At 48.8% G+C, this 18,834-nt stretch overlaps 1 protein-coding gene across 1 annotated transcript in view; it reads right to left on the bottom strand.

Moving 5' to 3' along the window:
- Window positions 1-16,643, bottom strand: part of corin (corin, serine peptidase) — a 55,805-nt gene extending 39,162 nt beyond the window's left edge. Inside the window, exons 1-7 of the mRNA XM_079580605.1 lie at window positions 16,580-16,643; window positions 11,990-12,140; window positions 11,584-11,883; window positions 6,913-7,024; window positions 6,663-6,761; window positions 4,092-4,354; window positions 515-628 (exon numbers count right to left, since the gene is read on the bottom strand). Coding sequence (XP_079436731.1) covers window positions 515-628; window positions 4,092-4,354; window positions 6,663-6,761; window positions 6,913-7,024; window positions 11,584-11,883; window positions 11,990-12,140; window positions 16,580-16,624 — 1,084 coding nt within the window. The 5' untranslated portion in view covers window positions 16,625-16,643. The remainder of the gene's footprint in view (window positions 1-514; window positions 629-4,091; window positions 4,355-6,662; window positions 6,762-6,912; window positions 7,025-11,583; window positions 11,884-11,989; window positions 12,141-16,579) is intronic.
- Between the last annotated feature and the right edge of the window lie 2,191 nt (window positions 16,644-18,834).

The raw sequence follows: 18,834 nt of genomic DNA, 5'->3' as shown, positions 1-18,834 counted from the left end.
GCAGTACCAGCGCTCACCACAGAGCATAACTGCAGTACCGGCACTCACCACAGAGGCATAACTGCAGTACCAGCGCTCACCACAGAGCATAACTGCAGTACCGGCGCTCACCACAGAGCATAACCGCAGTACCGGTGCTCACCACAGAGCATAACCGCAGTACCGGCGCTCACCACAGAGCATAACTGCAGTACCGGCGCTCACCACAGAGCATAACTGCAGTACCGGCGCTCACCACAGAGCATAACTGCAGTACCGGCGCTCACCACAGAGCATAACTGCAGTACCGGCGCTCACCACAGAGCATAACTGCAGTACCGGCGCTCACCACAGAGCATAACTGCAGTACCGGCGCTCACCACAGAGCATAACTGCAGTACCGGCGCTCACCACAGAGCATAACTGCAGTACCGGCGCTCACCACAGAGCATAACCGCAGTACCAGCGCTCACCACAGAGCATAACTGCAGTACCGGCGCTCACCACAGAGCATAACTGCAGTACCGGCGCTCACCACAGTGCGTCTCGTCGCTCCAGTCGTCGCAGTCGTTGAATCCGTTACAGACGAGTTTCTGAGGGACGCAGATCCCATTGGTGCAGAGGAACAGGTCCCGCCCCCCACACACGGCTGCAACACAAGAGAGGAGTGAATGTTAGTCCAGGTTTAGTCCTGGTTTAGACCTGGTTTAGTCCCGGTTTAGCTCTGGTTTAGTCCTGGTTTAGTCCTGGTTTAGTCCAGGTTTAGTGCTGGTTTAGTGCTGGTTTAGTCCTGGTTTAGTGCTGGTTTAGTCCAGGTTTAGTCCTGGTTTAGACCTGGTTTAGTCCTGGTTTAGACCTGGTTTAGTCCTGGTTTAGTCCTGGTTTAGTCCTGGTTTAGTCCTGGTTTAGTCCAGGTTTAGTCCAGGTTTAGTCCTGGTTTAGTCCTGGTTTAGTCCAGGTTTAGTCCTGGTTTAGCCCTGGTTTCGTCCTGGTTTAGTCCTGGTTTAGTCCTGGTTTAGTCCAGGTTTAGTCCTGGTTTAGTCCTGGTTTAGTCCTGGTTTAGTCCTGGTTTAGCCCTGGTTTAGTCCAGGTTTAGTCCTGGTTTAGTGCTGGTTTAGTCCTGGTTTAGTCCTGGTTTAGCCCTGGTTTAGCCCTGGTGTAGTCCTGGTTTAGTCCTGGTTTAGTCCAGGTTTAGTCCTGGTTTAGTCCTGGTTTAGTGCTGGTTTAGCCCTGGTTTAGTCCTGGTTTAGTCCTGGTTTAGTCCTGGTTTAGTGCTGGTTAAGTCCTGGTGTAGTCCTGGTTTAGTCCTGGTTTAGTCCAGGTTTAGTCCTGGTTTAGTCCTGGTTTAGTCCTGGTTTAGTCCTGGTTTAGTGCTGGTTTAGTCCTGGTTTAGTCCAGGTTTAGTCCTGGTTTAGTCCTGGTTTAGTCCTGGTTTAGTCCAGGTTTAGTCCTGGTTTAGTCCTGGTTTAGTCCTGGTTTAGTCCAGGTTTAGTCCTGGTTTAGTCCTGGTTTAGTCCTGGTTTAGTCCTGGTTTAGTCCAGGTTTAGTCCTGGTTTAGTGCTGGTTTAGTCCTGGTTTAGTCCTGGTTTAGTGCTGGTTTAGTCCTGGTTTAGTCCTGGTTTAGTCCTGGTTTAGTCCTGGTTTAGCCCTGGTTTAGTCCTGGTTTAGTCCTGGTTTAGTGCTGGTTTAGTCCTGGTGTAGTCCTGGTTTAGTCCTGGTTTAGTCCTGGTTTAGTCCTGGTTTAGTCCTGGTTTAGTCCAGGTTTAGTCCTGGTTTAGTCCAGGTTTAGTCCTGGTTTAGCCCTGGTTTAGCCCTGGTTTAGTCCTGGTTTAGTCCTGGTTTAGTCCTGGTTTAGTCCTGGTTTAGTCCTGGTATAGTCCTGGTTTAGTCCTGGTTTAGCCCTGGTTTAGTCCTGGTTTAGTCCTGGTTTAGTCCAGGTTTAGTCCTGGTTTAGCCCTGGTTTAGTCCTGGTTTAGTCCTGGTTTAGTGCTGGTTTAGTCCTGGTTTAGCCCTGGTGTAGTCCATGTTTAGTCCTGGTTTAGTCCTGGTGTAGTCCTGGTTTAGTCCTGGTTTAGTCCAGGTTTAGTCCTGGTTTAGCCCTGGTTTAGTCCTGGTTTAGTCCTGGTTTAGTCCTGGTGTAGTCCTGGTTTAGTCCTGGTTTAGTCCTGGTTTAGTCCTGGTTTAGTCCTGGTTTAGTCCAGGTTTAGTCCTGGTTTAGCCCTGGTTTAGCCCTGGTGTAGTCCATGTTTAGTCCTGGTTTAGTCCTGGTGTAGTCCTGGTTTAGTCCTGGTTTAGTCCAGGTTTAGTCCTGGTTTAGCCCTGGTTTAGTCCTGGTTTAGTCCTGGTTTAGTCCTGGTTTAGTGCTGGTTTAGTCCTGGTGTAGTCCTGGTTTAGTCCTGGTTTAGTCCTGGTTTAGTCCTGGTTTAGTCCTGGTTTAGTGCTGGTTTAGTCCTGGTTTAGTCCTGGTTTAGTCCTGGTTTAGTCCTGGTTTAGTCCTGGTTTAGCCCTGGTTTAGTCCTGGTTTAGTCCTGGTTTAGTCCTGGTTTAGTGCTGGTTTAGTCCTGGTTTAGTCCTGGTTTAGTCCTGGTTTAGTCCTGGTTTAGTCCTGGTTTAGTCCTGGTTTAGTCCAGGTTTAGTCCTGGTTTAGTCCAGGTTTAGCCCTGGTTTTGCCCTGGTTTAGTCCTGGTTTAGTCCTGGTTTAGTCCTGGTTTAGTCCTGGTTTAGTCCTGGTTTAGTCCTGGTTTAGCCCTGGTTTAGTCCTGGTTTAGTCCTGGTTTAGTCCTGGTTTAGTCCTGGTTTAGCCCTGGTGTAGTCCATGTTTAGTCCTGGTTTAGTCCTGGTGTAGTCCTGGTTTAGTCCTGGTTTAGTCCAGGTTTAGTCCTGGTTTAGCCCTGGTTTAGTCCTGGTTTAGTCCTGGTTTAGTCCTGGTTTAGTGCTGGTTTAGTCCTGGTGTAGTCCTGGTTTAGTCCTGGTTTAGCCCTGGTTTAGTCCTGGTTTAGTCCTGGTTTAGTCCTGGTTTAGCCCTGGTTTAGTCCTGGTTTAGTCCTGGTTTAGTCCTGGTTTAGACCTGGTTTAGCCCAGGTTTAGTCCTGGTTTAGTGCTGGTTTAGTCCTGGTTTAGCCCAGGTTTAGTCCTGGTTTAGTGCTGGTTTAGTCCTGGTTTAGTCCTGGTTTAGCCCTGGTTTAGTCCTGGTGTAGTCCTGGTTTAGTCCTGGTTTAGTCCAGGTTTAGTCCTGGTTTAGTCCTGGTGTAGTCCTGGTTTAGTCCTGGTTTAGTGCTGGTTTAGTCCTGTTTTAGTCCATGTTTAGTCCTGGTTTAGTCCTGGTGTAGTCCTGGTTTAGTCCTGGTTTAGTCCAGGTTTAGTCCTGGTTTAGTCCTGGTGTAGTCCTGGTTTAGTCCTGGTTTAGTCCAGGTTTAGTGCTGGTATAGTCCTGGTTTAGCCCTGGTTTAGTCCTGGTTTAGTCCTGGTTTAGTCCTGGTTTAGTGCTGGTTTAGTCCTGGTGTAGTCCTGGTTTAGTCCTGGTTTAGCCCTGGTTTAGTCCTGGTTTAGCCCTGGTTTAGCCCTGGTTTAGTCCTGGTTTAGTCCTGGTTTAGTCCTGGTTTAGTCCTGGTTTAGTGCTGGTTTAGTCCTGGTGTAGTCCTGGTTTAGTCCTGGTTTAGTCCAGGTTTAGTGCTGGTATAGTCCTGGTTTAGCCCTGGTTTAGTCCTGGTTTAGTCCTGGTTTAGTCCTGGTGTAGTCCTGGTTTAGTCCAGGTTTAGTCCTGGTTTAGTCCTGGTTTAGTCCTGGTGTAGTCCTGGTTTAGTCCTGGTTTAGTCCAGGTTTAGTCCTGGTTTAGTCCTGGTGTAGTCCTGGTTTAGTCCTGGTTTAGTCCAGGTTTAGTGCTGGTATAGTCCTGGTTTAGCCCTGGTTTAGTCCTGGTTTAGTCCTGGTTTAGTCCTGGTTTAGTGCTGGTTTAGTCCTGGTGTAGTCCTGGTTTAGTCCTGGTTTAGTCCTGGTTTAGTCCTGGTTTAGCCCTGGTTTAGCCCTGGTTTAGTCCTGGTTTAGTCCTGGTTTAGTCCTGGTTTAGTGCTGGTTTAGTGCTGGTTTAGTCCTGGTTTAGTCCTGGTTCTTACATGGTTTCCCTTTGACCTGTCGTGGGGAGTAGCAGACGGGCGCCGCCTCGCTCCACGGCGACGCTGAGGGGGCGGGGTCAGAGGGGGCGGGGTCAGAGGGGGCGGGGCCCGGTGAAGGCAGGGCAGTGGGCGTCGCCGAGGACGAGTTGCTGAACTGGGAGCAGCGCAGGAAGTCGGGCCACGAGGCGTTGAACATGTGGAGCACGGGTTCACATCCGAGACGGGCCGCCTCACAGAAGGACCGGCACGGGAGGACCACCCGCCTGGAACCACACAGGACCACACAGTAACATGTAAACAGGACCAAACGCCTGGAACCACAGTAACATGTAAACAGGACCACCCGCCTGGAACCACACAGGACCACACAGTAACATGTAAACAGGACCAAACGCCTGGAACCACACAGTAACATGTAAACATGGAGGCCCTAGTGTACATGTTTTACCCGTCCCTAGTGTACATGTTTTACCTGGTGTCCTCGCTCTGGAGGCACTGGGGCAGGGAGAGGGAGCAGCCCCTAGTGTACATGTTTTACCTGGCCCTAGTGTACATGTTTTACCTGGAGTCCACGCTCTGGAGGCCCTAGTGTACATGTTTTACCTTGTATCTTCGCTCTGGAGGCACTGGGGCAGGGCGAGGGAGCAGCCCCTAGTGTACATGTTTTACCTGGCCCTAGTGTACATGTTTTACCTGGTGTCCTCGCTCTGGAGGCACTGGGGCAGGGCGAGGGAGCAGCCCCTAGTGTACATGTTTTACCTGGCGTCCTCGCTCTGGAGGCACTGGGGCAGGGCGAGGGAGCAGCCCCTAGTGTACATGTTTTACCTTGTATCTTCGCTCTGGAGGCACTGGGGCAGGGCGAGGGAGCAGCCCCTAGTGTACATGTTTTACCTTGTATCTTCGCTCTGGAGGCACTGGGGCAGGGCGAGGGAGCAGCCCCTAGTGTACATATTTTACCTGGCGTCCTCGCTCTGGAGGCACTGGGGCAGAGTGAGGGAGCAGCCCCTAGTGTACATGTTTTACCTGGCCCTAGAGTACATGTTTTACCTGGCGTTCTCGCTCTGGAGGCACTGGGGCAGGGCGAGGGAGCAGCCCCTAGTGTACATGTTTTACCTGGCGTTCTCGCTCTGGAGGCACTGGGGCAGGGCGAGGGAGCAGCCCCTAGTGTACATGTTTTACCTTGTATCTTCGCTCTGGAGGCACTGGGGCAGGGCGAGGGAGCAGCCCCTAGTGTACATGTTTTACCTGGCGTCCTCGCTCTGGAGGCACTGGGGCAGGGCGAGGGAGCAGCCCCTAGTGTACATGTTTTACCTGGAGTCCTCGCTCTGGAGGCACTGGGGCAGGGCGAGGGAGCAGCCCCTAGTGTACATGTTTTACCTGGCGTCCTCGCTCTGGAGGCACTGGGGCAGGGCGAGGGAGCAGCCCCTAGTGTACATGTTTTACCTGGCGTCCTCGCTCTGGAGGCACTGGGGCAGGGCGAGGGAGCAGCCCCTAGTGTACATGTTTTACCTGGTGTCCTCGCTCTGGAGGCACTGGGGCAGGGCGAGGGAGCAGCCCCTAGTGTACATGTTTTACCTGGTGTCCTCGCTCTGGAGGCACTGGGGCAGGGCGAGGGAGCAGCCCCTAGTGTACATGTTTTACCTGGTGTCCTCGCTCTGGAGGCACTGGGGCAGGGCGAGGGAGCAGCCCCTAGTGTACATGTTTTACCTGGTGTCCTCGCTCTGGAGGCACTGGGGCAGGGCGAGGGAGCAGCCCCTAGTGTACATGTTTTACCTGGTGTCCTCGCTCTGGAGGCACTGGGGCAGGGCGAGGGAGCAGCCCCTAGTGTACATGTTTTACCTGGTGTCCTCGCTCTGGAGGCACTGGGGCAGGGCGAGGGAGCAGCCCCTAGTGTACATGTTTTACCTGGTGTCCTCGCTCTGGAGGCACTGGGGCAGGGCGAGGGAGCAGCCCCTAGTGTACATGTTTTACCTGGTGTCCTCGCTCTGGAGGCACTGGGGCAGGGCGAGGGAGCAGCCCCTAGTGTACATGTTTTACCTGGTGTCCTCGCTCTGGAGGCACTGGGGCAGGGCGAGGGAGCAGCCCCTAGTGTACATGTTTTACCTGGCGTCCTCGCTCTGGAGGCACTGGGGCAGGGCGAGGGAGCAGACCCTAGTGTACATGTTTTACCTGGCGTCCTCGCTCTGGAGGCACTGGGGCAGGGTGAGGGAGCAGACCCTAGTGTACATGTTTTACCTGGCGTCCTCGCTCTGGAGGCACTGGGGCAGGGTGAGGGAGCAGACCCTAGTGTACATTTTTTACCCGCCCCTAGTGTACATGTTTTACCTGGCGTCCTCGCTCTGGAGGCACTGGGGCAGGGCGAGGGAGCAGCCCCTAGTGTACATGTTTTACCTGGTGTCCTCGCTCTGGAGGCACTGGGGCAGGGCGAGGGAGCAGCCCCTAGTGTACATGTTTTACCTGCCCCTAGTGTACATGTTTTACCTGGAGTCCTCGCTCTGGAGGCACTGGGGCAGGGCGAGGGAGCAGCCCCTAGTGTACATGTTTTACCTGCCCCTAGTGTACATGTTTTACCTGGAGTCCTCGCTCTGGAGGCACTGGGGCAGGGCGAGGGAGCAGCCGAACAGCATGATGTGTCTGTAGCAGGACAGGCGGCTCAGGTAACTGAAGAACCTGGGACAGACGACACACTTTTACTCCAGTCGTCTCATATTCCTGATGTTCACACACATATCCAGATGTGGAGTGTGATGGAGCCGCTGAAGTGCAGATGTTGCTGTTTTCACCTGCAGCATCTGGAACATCTGGGCTTGTCTCCACTCACCGCAGCAGCATGTCGACCTCGGAGCTCTTCACCACGTTCAGCGGCGACGTCAGCCATGTTTGATTATACGGCAACATGTGACACTGCGGCTCGGAGATCAGCTGACAGCCGCCTGCCAATCAGAGCGCAGCGTCAGTCACAGGTCAGAGGTCACAGGCAGGCATGACACGGAAACCAGGACTAAACCAGGGCTAAACCAGGACTAAACCAGGACTAAACCAGGACTAAACCAGGACTAAACCAGGGCTAAACCAGGACTAAACCAGGGCTAAACCAGGACTAAACCAGGACTAAACCAGGGCTAAACCAGGACTAAACCAGGACTAAACCAGGACTAAACCAGGACTAAACCAGGGCTAAACCAGGACTGAACCAGGACTAAACCAGGGCTAAACCAGGACTAAACCAGGACTAAACCAGGACTAAACCAGGACTAAACCAGGACTAAACCAGGACTAAACCAGGGCTAAACCAGGACTAAACCAGGACTAAACCAGGACTAAACCAGGGCTAAACCAGGACTAAACCAGGACTAAACCAGGGCTAAACCAGGGCTAAACCAGGACTAAACCAGGGCTAAACCAGGACTAAACCAGGGCTAAACCAGGACTAAACCAGGACTAAACCAGGGCTAAACCAGGACTAAACCAGGACTAAACCAGGACTAAACCAGGACTAAACCAGGACTAAACCAGGACTAAACCAGGACTAAACCAGGACTAAACCAGGACTAAACCAGGGCTAAACCAGGACTAAACCAGGACTAAACCAGGGTTAAACCAGGACTAAACCAGGACTAAACCGGGACTAAACCAGGACTAAACCAGGACTAAACCAGGACTAAACCAGGACTAAACCAGGGCTAAACCAGGACTAAACCAGGACTAAACCAGGGCTAAACCAGGACTAAACCAGGACTAAACCAGGACTAAACCAGGACTAAACCAGGACTAAACCAGGACTAAACCAGGACTAAACCAGGGCTAAACCAGGACTAAACCAGGACTAAACCAGGGCTAAACCAGGACTAAACCAGGACTAAACCAGGACTAAACCAGGGCTAAACCAGGACTAAACCAGGACTAAACCAGGGCTAAACCAGGGCTAAACCAGGACTAAACCAGGGCTAAACCAGGACTAAACCAGGGCTAAACCAGGACTAAACCAGGACTAAACCAGGGCTAAACCAGGACTAAACCAGGACTAAACCAGGACTAAACCAGGACTAAACCAGGACCAAACCAGGACCAAACCAGGACTAAACCAGGACTAAACCAGGACTAAACCAGGACTAAACCAGGACTAAACCAGGGCTAAACCAGGACTGAACCAGGACTAAACCAGGGCTAAACCAGGACTAAACCAGGACTAAACCAGGGCTAAACCAGGACTAAACCAGGACTAAACCAGGGCTAAACCAGGACTAAACCAGGACTAAACCAGGACTAAACCAGGACTAAACCAGGACTAAACCAGGACTAAACCAGGGCTAAACCAGGACTAAACCAGGACTAAACCAGGACTAAACCAGGACTAAACCAGGGCTAAACCAGGACTAAACCAGGACTAAACCAGGACTAAACCAGGACTAAACCAGGACTAAACCAGGACTAAACCAGGGCTAAACCAGGACTAAACCAGGACTAAACCAGGACTAAACCAGGACTAAACCAGGACTAAACCAGGGCTAAACCAGGACTAAACCAGGACTAAACCAGGACTAAACCAGGGCTAACCAGGACTAAACCAGGGCTAAACCAGGGCTAAACCAGGACTAAACCAGGACTAAACCAGGGCTAACCAGGGCTAAACCAGGGCTAACCAGGACTAAACCAGGGCTAAACCAGGGCTAAACCAGGACTAAACCAGGACTAAACCAGGACTAAACCAGGACTAAACCAGGACTAAACCAGGACAGCCGCCTGCCAATCAGAGCGCAGCGTCAGTCACAGGTCAAAGGTCAAAGGCAGTCATGACACGGAAACCAGGGCTAAACCAGGACTAAACCACGGCTAAACCAGGACTAAACCAGGGCTAAACCAGGACTAAACCACGGCTAAACCAGGACTAAACCACGGCTAAACCAGGGCTAAACCACGGCTAAACCAGGACTAAACCAGGGCTAAACCAGGACTAAACCAGGACTAAACCAGGGCTAAACCAGGACTAAACCAGGACTAAACCAGGACTAAACCAGGGCTAAACCAGGGCTAAACCAGGACTAAACCAGGGCTAAACCAGGGCTAAACCAGGACTAAACCAGGACTAAACCAGGACTAAACCAGGACTAAACCAGGGCTAAACCAGGGCTAAACCAGGACTAAACCAGGACTAAACCAGGACTAAACCAGGGCTAAACCAGGGCTAAACCAGGGCTAAACCAGGACTAAACCAGGACTAAACCAGGACTAAACCAGGACAGCCGCCTGCCAATCAGAGCGCAGCGTCAGTCACAGGTCAAAGGTCAAAGGCAGGCATGACACGGAGAGGTATGGAAGCCCGTTTCTGCCATGTTGAAAAATAAAAGCCCAACGGGAAGTCGAAATTCCGAGTTTTTAAGATCCGTAATCATAGACGTCGGCCCTGTTTTACTTTGAAAATCCGGATGTTGTTGCCGTTCTCTTTCCTGTCTGATGCGTCTGAACTGTGGAGCTTGATCTGGCAGAGCCGTGTCTTGGAATCGTATCATGCCTGAAAAACAACTGCCATTTTGGGGCAAACTCGAGCCTCTTTGCCTCTGCCATGTCCTATGGACCCCCTATGGTCTCCCCGCTGGATAAAAGGGCGATGCCGGTGGACAATGGCTAGTTAGCCTGGTTAGCCTGGTTAGCATGTGCAATCGGCCTCATTGTTGATAAAAAAAAAACAGTCTGCAATTAACCACCAATGCGTCAATCCTGACCCAGTGTGTGATAATCTTCAAGGCTGCTTTATGTGGTCACGGCTTTATTGACGTTTTTAATGTAAAAAACTTAATTCCACAAGATCCATTATTGGAGCTGGATGTTAGAGCTGCTAAGAAGCTAGTTAGCTGCGGGTGCTAAGCAATCGGCTACGGCTAACTGTACATGAAGTGTGAGTAATAAACTGCAAAATCAACCAGTGTGTGATCGTTGTTAAAGTGATGGTTTATGTAAATCGTGGTTTTATTGACTTTATTCATGCATATTTCACATTTTCACATGATCATGATCATCCGAAGTTCATGGAAGTTCATGATGCTACGATCGTAGCATTAGCTTTGGGAATGCCCTGCATCACCAAGGCCTAAACACATTCCTATCGTGGATACAGCCATTTTTGATAAGTTTTCTTGTCACTGCTTTTAATCCCGGGTGTTGAGGTAAAATAAACACTTCTGTGTCTTTGTAAAAGTCCCAGAGTTGCTGTAGCTCCGGTTCACAACACGATGAAGCTAATCCTCCATGTTTGTTTACATCTGCACCAGTGGTTCATCTGTCCCGCCGAACCCACGTCTGTGATCACGGATCTGAAAAACTCCAAATTCCGAGTTTAAAACTGGAAATTCTGAGTTTAAAAGTCGGAATTTCGAGATTTAAACTCGAAATTTTGTGTTTTAAACACAAAATTTCGAGTTTAAATCTCGAAATTTAAACTCGGAGTTGGTAATGTTGGTAAAATAGGGGGAGCACATGGGGGGGGGGATGAAAAGAAATGAAATGAAATGAAATGAAAAGAAAAAAAAAATTGGGAAGATTTTGGAAAAAAAATGGGGGGAAAAGGTTTAACATTATTTTGAAAAATAGGGGGAAAATGAGAAAAATGTGGAAAAGCAAAAAAAAAATGGTGACCTTGGTGAAAGTGTCGTCTGTTCAGGACAATATAAATGCAGATGTTTTGACATGTTCCTGATGTGCAACATGTGGCTTCATGGTCGTCATGGCGACCGTGTTATGTCTCTCATCATGTCCCGGTCGTTTAAACCCTTTGTCCTGGATCCGAGCGGTTTAGACTCTGTCTGCTCTTTCGGATGAATCAGCGTTTTGTGTAGAGGACAAACTGGACAGAAGCAGCCTCCTCCCCCCCCCCCTCTGTCCTCCCCCCCCCTCTAAATCCATAACCGTGTCCTCCGCTGTCCTGGGACGTCCCGGCTGAGTGCAGGCGCTCGGAGCCAAAGCAGCTGCACTTTCAAACCGCCGTCGTTCACACGTCCAGCTCGGCTTTACCCAAATCCAAAACCAGACGTAAACAAGACCCGGGAACCCTGGCTCTGCTCCCACTCTAAAGACTAAATGAAGGTGCTGTGGTGATGGTTTAACCTCTTACCACCCGCCTAAACCAAATGCCTTCTGTCCTCTTTGGCTATTACATAGGCCTGTGTAGCACCTTATTTGAAAGCTAAGACCCACAAAACTGATCTTTTTCCTCACGTTGATGCTGTGTTGGGTCACCTTTTTTCTTTTTTCAATTTTTGTCACATTTTTGTTGAATTTTTGTCATTTTTTTGTTGAATTTTTGTCACTTTTTGGTTGAGTTTTTGTTGAATTCTTGTTGAATTTTTGTCACATTTTTGTCTTTCTGGTTGCGTTTACATCCTTGTTTTCTTCTCATTTTTTTTGTGGCTGTTTTGGTGCTTTTTCCCCAAGAAAATGGGATCTGTTCAGGTGGGAGTTAAGAGGTTAAGATGATGTCATATCGTCTTCCTCAAACCTGAGTCCGTCGTGGTCGCGGCGGTGAACACGCTGAGGGAGGGGGCCGTCCCGAGAGTCGCCGCCGCGGTCGTCGGCCAATCGGGCATCGGCTCTGAGGGCGTGGGCGGGCTCTCCGTCACCGCCGTCGGCGTGGCAGCGCTCGTCGCCGTCGGCCGGTCGGTGAGGGGGCGGTCTGTGGCGTAGGGGGCGGGGCTCTCTGCTGCCGTCGTGCCGTTGCCGTAGTAACCGTCAGCCGTGACCTCATGGTCGCCGTGGGACAGAGGTTTGGGCGACGGCAGAGGACTGGAGCTCAGCGTCCCTGAGCACAGACACGGGTTTACAAATGAGGCGTGGCTCTGTAGGGGGGCGTGGCTCTGGCCTGCAGGTGGGCGTGGCTCTGGCCTGCAGGTGGGCGTGGCTCTCACCTGTGAGGGCGAGCGCCAGCAGCAGCGCGGCGAGCAGCAGACTCAGGGCGGGGACCAGGAAGCACAGCAGGCGCCGCAGCGGATTGGCCGAGCCCAGTTTGTGCGGACACGCCCCCTCGCGGCCCATGCCCCGCCCACTTCCTCCGCACGACTGTGACGGAAAACAAGAAGTCACAAACAGGAAAAAGACAGGACTAAACCAGGTCTAAACCAGGACTAAACCAGGATTAAACCAGGACTAAACCAGGACTAAACCAGGTCTAAACCAGGACTAAACCAGGACTAAACCAGGACTAAACCAGGACTAAACCAGGACTAAACCAGGACTAAACCAGGACTAAACCAGGACTAAACCAGGACTAAACCAGGACTAAACCAGGACTAAGGGTCTTGTTATCGTCTGGAGTTTTTCTGTTGAGTTTATTTTAGTCGTGAGTGAAACTTGACGCCGTCGCTTTAAATAAACTCCGTCAGAGCTTTACGCACTCGGAAGTACTGTTACTATGGATACTACTACTACTACTACTACTGCTGCTGCTACTACTACTACTACTACTACTACTACTACTACTACTACTACTACTACTACTACTACTACTACTACTACTACTACTACTACGACTACTTCTACTACTACTACTACTACTACTACTACTACTGTAACAGATTCTGAGCAGATTCTGAGCAGATTCTGAGCAGATTCTGAGCAGATTCTGAGCAGATTCTGGGCAGATTCTGAGCAGATTCTGGGCAGATTCTGAGCAGATTCTGGGCAGATTCTGAGCAGATTCTGGGCAGATTCTGAGCAGATTCTGGGCAGATTCTGGGCAGATTCTGGGCAGATTCTGGGTAGATTCTGAACAGATTCTGAGCAAATTCTGAGCAGATTCTGAGCAAATTCTGAGCAGATTCTGAGCAGATTCTGGGCAGATTCTGAGCAGATTCTGGGCAGGTTCTGAGCAGATTCTGAGCAGATTCTGGGCAGATTCTGAGCAGATTCTGAGCAGATTCTGAGCAGATTCTGAGCAGATTCTGAGCAGATTCTGGTCCGAGCCGCGAGAGAAACATCTGGAGACGTTTAACCTGTTACAGAGCGGAACTGTTTCCAGAAGAAAAGTCCAAAACACGGGAGGAACCGGGACCAGAGACTCAGACCAGGCAGCCAGGTTTAAACGTGTGGTTTTATTTCACTTTTAAGTCATTATTCGTGATTCACGGCTCTTCACCGGGAGCCGAGTCTTTGGAATATGTTCATCTCAAAGAGCCGTTCAAAAGACTGGCTCTTTTTAATGCAAATGTTCAGAACTCAAGACAGAAATGGTCGACGCGGGAGGAGACTCTGAGTAGCTGCTGAGATTTATAGCATTTGTAAAACATTTAGACTTCCAGACCATCACTTTAAATCACAAACATGACAGAGGGACGGATGTTTACGCTTTAAAAACCTGTTTGTGAATCAGATCTAATAAAGAGGCTGTAACTGTCGGACCAATCACGTTTAAAGAGGGGGTATTCTGCTTTTTTCAGTCCCACAGCACCAGTCTATATCACACTACAATGATGACCAAACCTCCTGTTGGTCTGTAAATGCAGTAAATTAGAATAACTGCCTTGTATAAAATGTCTCTCTCAAAATGGCTGTAGTGAATGTCTTGAAATAGGCCTCTGTCTCTTTAAGAACCTCTGAGCCTTTAGACACGCCCCCTCCACACGCTGTCTGTGGCATCAGTGGGGAGGGGGTTCTGCTGAGGAGCAGTGGTTGGTTACTCGGCTGGTGACGAAAGCTCGGAGGCGTCTCCAGGAGGTGGGGGCGTTCCTAGGAGGACTCAGGCAAACCTATCCCTAAAATGGCCGCCATCAGAGTTTTTACAGATTACTCAGAAATACGTGAATGTGCCAAGGCAACACTTCAGCCATGTTTTTAATGAGGGAGTGACAGAATAACATGATGGAAAGCTTGAAAAGGTAGATTCTGGATAATACCCCCCCTTTAAAGCAGAAATCTTTCACTTGTGGCTCGGTTTATTCTAGGGAGTTCTGCCAAAAACTGACCGGAATAAAAAGATCTGGCTCTTTTCACAATCGAGATCTGGTTCGAAACGTTAACCTTGAAGAAGCTCGGTCAGGACGAGTCTGTAAAAGCCTTCCACGAGTGTTTGAGCTGTGAAGTGTGGAGTCTATGGAGCGTGTCCTCTGTCCCCTGTCCCGTGTCCCGAGTCCCCTGTCCCGAGTCCCCTGTCCCGAGTCCCCTGTCCCGTGTCCCCTGTCCCCTGTCCCGTGTCCCGTCAGTGCAGGCAAAACAAAACCACCCGCGGCTGAAACACCTCAGCTTCCTGTCGCTCTTCAGAAGTAAAGATATTCCAGCGTCAGGAACAGCTTCATGTCACGATGCTGCTGATGGAACTCTGTGTGAACGACGAGACTGTCGGTAAACCAGCCGGTAAACCACGTTTGCCATGCTTTTGTCAATTTTTTTGTCAATTTTTTTTTCAAATACATTTTTCATTTTTTTTAAATCTTTTTTTTTATAATTTTTTATAAATAAATAAAAATTTCAATTTAAAAAAAAAATCAAATTTTTTCACAATTTTTTCCACATTTTAGCTTTTTTTTTTGCCAAACATTTTTCAAAATTTTTGCCACATTTTGACGCTTTCACTGCTTTTTCGTCGTGTTATGGCCTTTAATTTGCAGTGTAATATAACTGTGATCAAGCCACAAACATGTGATCAAAACATGTCAAACAAGCAACAAAAACCTGTTTATTAAAACACAACCAAAAACGACGATCATAACAAGAAGGAAGCTTAGATCAGTTTTGTCAGTCTTAGCTTTCAAATGAGGCATTAGACTCCAGTCGAGAAGCTTCTAGATTTGGGTAAAGCTGAACTGGAGATAATAAAGTAAAAGTATAAATCTGATTCCTGAGGCTCGTTCTCCCGGTGCATTACGGTAAAGTAAAAGTATAAATCTGATTCCTGAGGCTCGTTCTCCCGGTGCATTACGGTAAAGTAAAAGTATAAATCTGACTCCTGAGGCGCGTTCTCCTGGTGCATTACGGTAAAGTAAAAGTATAAATCTGACTCCTGAGGCTCGTTCTCCTGGTGCATTACGGTAAAGTAAAAGTATAAATCTGATTCCTGAGACTCGTTCTCCTGGTGCATTACGGTAAAGTAAAAGCATAAATCTGACTCCTGAGACTCGTTCTCCCGGTGCATTACGGTAAAGTAAAAGTATAAATCTGACTCCTGAGGCTCGTTCTCCTGGTGCATTACGGTAAAGTAAAAGTATAAATCTGATTCCTGAGGCTCGTTCTCCTGGTGCATTACGGTAAAGTAAAAGTATAAATCTGACTCCTGAGGCGCGTTCTCCTGGTGCATTACGGTAAAGTAAAAGTATAAATCTGACTCCTGAGGCGCGTTCTCCTGGTACATTACGGTAAAGTAAAAGTATAAATCTGATTCCTGAGGCTCGTTCTCCAGGTATATTACGGTAAAGTAAAAGTATAAATCTGACTCCTGAGGCGCGTCCTCCCGGTGCATTACGGTAAAGTAAAAGTATAAATCTGACTCCTGAGGCTCGTTCTCCCGGTGCATTACGGTAAAGTAAAAGTATAAATCTGACTCCTGAGGCGCGTCCTCCCGGTGCATTACGGTAAAGTAAAAGTATAAATCTGATTCCTGAGGTTCGTTCTCCTGGTGCATTACGGTAAAGTAAAAGTATAAATCTGACTCCTGAGGCGCGTCCTCCCGGTGCATTACGGTAAAGTAAAAGTATAAATCTGATATCTGAGGCTCGTTCTTCCGGTGCATTACGGTAAAGTAAAAGTATAAATCTGACTCCTGAGGCGCGTCCTCCCGGTGCATTACGGTAAAGTAAAAGTATAAATCTGACTCCTGAGGCTCGTTCTCCTGGTGCATTACGGTAAAGTAAAAGTATAAACCTGATTCCTGAGGCGCGTTCTCCCGGTGCATTACGGTAAAGTAAAAGTATAAATCTGATTCCTGAGGCTCGTTCTCCTGGTGCATTACGGTAAAGTAAAAGCATAAATCTGATTCCTGAGGCGCGTCCTCCCGGTGCATTACGGTAAAGTAAAAGTATAAATCTGATTCCTGAGGCGCGTCCTCCCGGTGCATTACGGTAAAGTAAAAGTATAAATCTGATTCCTGAGGCTCGTTCTCCTGGTGCATTACGGTAAAGTAAAAGTATAAATCTGATTCCTGAGGCTCGTTCTCCCGGTGCATTACGGTAAAGTAAAAGTATAAATCTGACTCCTGAGGCTCGTTCTCCTGGTGCATTACGGTAAAGTAAAAGTATAAATCTGATTCCTGAGGCGCGTTCTCCCGGTGCATTACGGTAAAGTAAAAGTATAAATCTGATTCCTGAGGCGCGTTCTCCTGGTGCATTACGGTAAAGTAAAAGTATAAATCTGATTCCTGAGGCTCGTTCTCCTGGTGCATTACGGTAAAGTAAAAGTATAAATCAGACTCCTGAGGCGCGTTCTCCCGGTGCATTACGGTAAAGTAAAAGTATAAATCAGACTCCTGAGGCGCGTTCTCCTGGTGCATTACGGTAAAGTAAACCTCTTACCTCGGGGCTGACGGTGAGCTCGTGCTGCTGCCGCTGAATGAACATGAACCCTGCCGAGAGCGCGCGACAGCCTCCTCTGAGCCGCTTCACCGGAGCAGCGCGAGGGCACAGTGTGTGAGGACACGCCCCCAGAGAGAGCAAGCCCCGCCCACACACACCACGCTCCTCTCTCTCTTCTTTTGTATCTGTGATCATCAGAGGAGAAATGTTTAACCTCTAAACCCCCGCCCGAACCGAGGGAGGAAAGAGCAACAGAAAAGTGATAAGGAGCAAAACATGACTAAAGAGTGATGAAAACACCTCAAAAAAGCAACGGAAAAAGATGAAGGAAAAGAAACAAAAACTACAAAGTTTGGCTTGTCCAGAATCTTATTTTTTATTATTATTATTTTTATCATTAAATGTGCTCCTGTCAATCAACAGTGGTTGTGCATGAATCACTCAAGGGTGGGGGGGGTTTGCCCCAGTGGCTTATGGGATGGCACATAGCTCCTAATCACCGGTTAGTTAGCATCAGAGGTCCCTATGCTAAAGTGGCTATGATAGTTAGCATCAGAGGTCCCTATGCTAAAGTGGCTATGATAGTTAGCATCAGAGGTCCCTATGCTAAAGTGGCTATGATAGTTAGCATCAGAGGTCCCTATGCTAAAGTGGCTATGATAGTTAGCACCAGAGGTCCCTATGCTAAAGTGGCTATGCTAGTTAGCACCAGAGGTCCCTATGCTAAAGTGGCTATGATAGTTAGCACCAGAGGTCCCTATGCTAAAGTGGCTATGATAGTTAGCACCAGAGGTCCCTATGCTAAAGTGGCTATGATAGTTAGCACCAGAGGTCCCTATGCTAAAGTGGCTATGATAGTTAGCACCAGAGGTCCCTATGCTAAAGTGGCTATGATAGTTAGCATCAGAGGTCCCTATGCTAAAGTGGCTATGATAGTTAGCACCAGAGGTCCCTATGCTAAAGTGGCTATGATAGTTAGCATCAGAGGTCCCTATGCTAAAGTGGCTATGATAGTTAGCATCAGAGGTCCCTATGCTAAAGTGACTATGATAGTTAGCATCAGAGGTCCCTATGCTAAAGTGGCTATGATAGTTAGCATCAGAGGTCCCTATGCTAAAGTGGCTATGATAGTTAGCATCAGAGGTCCCTATGCTAAAGTGACTATGATAGTTAGCATCAGAGGTCTCTATGCTAAAGTGGCTATGATAGTTAGCACCAGAGGTCCCTATGCTAAAGTGGCTATGCTAGTTAGCATCAGAGGTCGCTATGCTAAAGTGGCTATGATAGTTAGCATCAGAGGTCGCTATGCTAAAGTGACTATGATAGTTAGCACCAGAGGTCCCTATGCTAAAGTGACTATGATAGTTAGCATCAGAGGTCCCTATGCTAAAGTGGCTATGCTAGTTAGCACCAGAGGTCCCTATGCTAAAGTGGCTATGATAGTTAGCATCAGAGGTCACTATGCTAAAGTGACTATGATAGTTAGCATCAGAGGTCCCTATGCTAAAGTGGCTATGCTAGTTAGCACCAGAGGTCCCTATGCTAAAGTGGCTATGATAGTTAGCATCAGAGGTCCCTATGCTAAAGTGACTATGATAGTTAGCACCAGAGGTCCCTATGCTAAAGTGACTATGATAGTTAGCATCAGAGGTCCCTATGCTAAAGTGGCTATGCTAGTTAGCATCAGAGGTCCCTATGCTAAAGTGGCTATGATAGTTAGCATCAGAGGTCACTATGCTAAAGTGACTATGATAGTTAGCATCAGAGGTCCCTATGCTAAAGTGGCTATGCTAGTTAGCACCAGAGGTCCCTATGCTAAAGTGGCTATGATAGTTAGCATCAGAGGTCCCTATGCTAAAGTGACTATGATAGTTAGCATCAGAGGTCTCTATGCTAAAGTGGCTATGATAGTTAGCACCAGAGGTCCCTATGCTAAAGTGACTATGATAGTTAGCATCAGAGGTCCCTATGCTAAAGTGGCTATGATAGTTAGCACCAGAGGTCCCTATGCTAAAGTGGCTATGCTAGTTAGCATCAGAGGTCTCTATGCTAAAGTGGCTATGATAGTTAGCACCAGAGGTCCCTATGCTAAAGTGGCTATGATAGTTAGCATCAGAGGTCCCTATGCTAAAGTGGCTATGATAGTTAGCATCAGAGGTCCCTATGCTAAAGTGGCTATGATAGTTAGCACCAGAGGTCCCTATGCTAAAGTGGCTATGATAGTTAGCACCAGAGGTCCCTATGCTAAAGTGGCT

The sequence above is a fragment of the Gobius niger genome (genome assembly GCF_951799975.1).
Source record: "Gobius niger genome assembly, chromosome: 21".
Lineage (NCBI taxonomy): Eukaryota > Metazoa > Chordata > Actinopteri > Gobiiformes > Gobiidae > Gobius > Gobius niger.
Note: the sequence above shows the minus strand (reverse complement) of the source record. Positions and strands in the feature narration are given on the sequence as shown.